Source organism: Lasiodiplodia theobromae (genome assembly GCF_012971845.1).
Source record: "Lasiodiplodia theobromae strain AM2As chromosome Unknown scaffold_48, whole genome shotgun sequence".
Lineage (NCBI taxonomy): Eukaryota > Fungi > Ascomycota > Dothideomycetes > Botryosphaeriales > Botryosphaeriaceae > Lasiodiplodia > Lasiodiplodia theobromae.
The window spans coordinates 52,710-54,893 of record NW_023336528.1 but is presented as its reverse complement, the minus strand read 5'-3'; the positions used below and the strand labels follow the sequence as shown (position 1 = coordinate 54,893).

At 52.3% G+C, this 2,184-nt stretch overlaps 1 protein-coding gene across 1 annotated transcript; it reads left to right on the top strand.

The window, feature by feature from the left end:
• Positions 1–1,023: 1,023 nt before the first annotated feature.
• On the top strand, positions 1,024–1,712 carry LTHEOB_11384 (Short chain dehydrogenase/reductase family oxidoreductase; the record flags this gene model as incomplete). The annotated part of the gene is made up of 3 exons (XM_035508134.1): positions 1,024–1,504; positions 1,559–1,633; positions 1,696–1,712. The coding sequence occupies 3 exons, from the start codon at positions 1,024–1,026 to the stop codon at positions 1,710–1,712; spliced, it is 573 nt and encodes a 190-aa protein (XP_035366461.1).
• Between the last annotated feature and the right edge of the window lie 472 nt (positions 1,713–2,184).

The following is a 2,184-nucleotide window of genomic DNA, read 5'->3' as shown; positions in this document are numbered from 1 at the left end:
CACGGCCCGACTTTCCACTTGACCTTCTCTCTGCCCCCAAAGTTCAGCAGGCAACCCTTCTTTCGCGAGAGGCAAAGTCATCGAATGTCCTGTTCAAGGGCGCCAAGGACAACAAGAGGAACGGCCCGGTGCTGAATGCGAATAAGAGTGTTGGACCCACAATAAGGGGAATGCCATCGGTACAGCGGGTCTGAGCGCGCGTAGGCGAACATCGGAGTGAATGTGCCCGTTCCACCAACCAACAACATCAACCCCTGAGAACACCTCAGTGGAGTTAAAGCCACGGCCAGACAACCAGCACAACAGGGGGGTTCGAAAGGCGGAGGCAACCAGAAGCACAACTTTATATGGTTTTAGATGGGACAAGAGCGTTTCCGTCAGCCACCAAAGGAGTTTTCATCCACATTGATGGCATCATAGCAGGGCACGGTAGCTTGAGGTAGATGAATACTAAAGGAAGGTGTAAATGTACAGGTCTGTTTGAACCAGTAGGTCGAGACGAGATATCGAAGGAACGCGATCTTGGCCTGGATAATTCCGATGTACTGTCGGCCAACTGGGAAAGTCGCCGAACTTTTACGCACGGAGAAAATGCACGGGGAAAACGCACGGGGGAAACCTGTGGGGAAGGCGCACGACGGTCATCGCAACGAAAAACTAGCCGATATCCCCGTGTAAGAGGCGTCCGGAGCGCCAAAATAATCGGCCGCTGATGTAACTGCCGTTGTCGCGGCATCGGTGAGTTGGATGACACGGCTCAAACCGCAAAATGGATGGCTGACACTCGAGACGCAATTTGACGATCCGAGAAAGTCGCATCCTCCCGGCCCACTCATCCTTCGGTAGTCTAGTAACGGAGAATCACCAAGAGCTCATCCTGGCATAGAAGTGGTGATCGGGTGACTTGTCTTGTAGGAGTACCAGTATTAAAGCCGACAAGAATCTCCTTCAAGCCATTGGTCAATCTATTCCCGTTTGACAGTCCCCAAAATTCGACCATCGATTTCACTTCCAGGTTTTGCAATGCCACTCCCTGCGGCTGAGCCCACTACCCTGGCTGGCAAGACCTGTCTCGTCACTGGAGGTGCTGGTGGACTGGGCAAGGCCATCGTCACGGCGTTCCTCAAAGCCGGCGCCAATGTTATCATGTGCGACATTAACCAGGAACGACTGAAGGAGACCTCGACTGAGTTGGCGGGTGCGGGTTCCCTCACGGCGGTCCGAGCAGACATCACCAACCCGGCCGAAGTAGAAGACTTGTTCACCGAAATCGCGGGCAAATTTCCCACCCTGGACGTTCTGGTCAACAATGCCGCCATCATGGACCGCTTTGATCCGGTCGCCGAGCTCGACCTCGAGCTCTGGGATAAGGTTCTGTCGGTGAATCTAACGGCGCCGTTCATGATGACCAAGCTGGCATTGCGCGCCATGCTGCAACAGCCGAACTCCAATGGGTGCATCATTAATATTGCCTCTGGATCAGCAAAGGCTGGGTGGCTTGCGGGTAAGTATAACAGTTAAACGTACCGAAATGCAGGTGTTGACCTTAGCGTCACAGGTACCGCGTACACGGCAAGCAAGCACGGTTTGATCGGATTGACGAAGAGCACCTCTTCATTCTACGGTGCCAAGGGTATCCGCTGTAACGCATTGTTGTGCGGCATGATGGACACAAACATTTGCGACTCTTTCCAGGCAGGCTGCAATGCTGAGGGACGACGGAAGGTCATGGACATTCTATCCGGAAGCAGGCCGCAACAGTGCCGTGTTGAAGATGTGGCAGGTTTCTGCTTGTATCTGGCCCATGGAGCGGGATCGAATGCCATCAATGGAGCGTGTATTGCTGTTGACCACGGTTGGACAAGCATAGTAGGTTAAAGGGTCAGAAGCTTTTATATTACGTATTAGGATTACGCGGACCGCTTCTAGTCCGAGAGAAGTACGGGAAAAATAGAAGTATTTTAGCACAGTCTTCCAGATCTTCCACATATCTTTCAAATGCACGGAATATCAAGAAAAGAAAAGGATTCCGGTTATGACCTGCTACTCTCCCGTTCCTTGGATCTGAGTGTATTATCTGTTCCAAGGCCCTTCCCCATACCCAACTATTGAGGTCACTGGTAAGATAAGACTCGTCGCTCATCGTTCTCAGCTGTTTAAGTTCCTCGTTCGGGATTGGGGTGT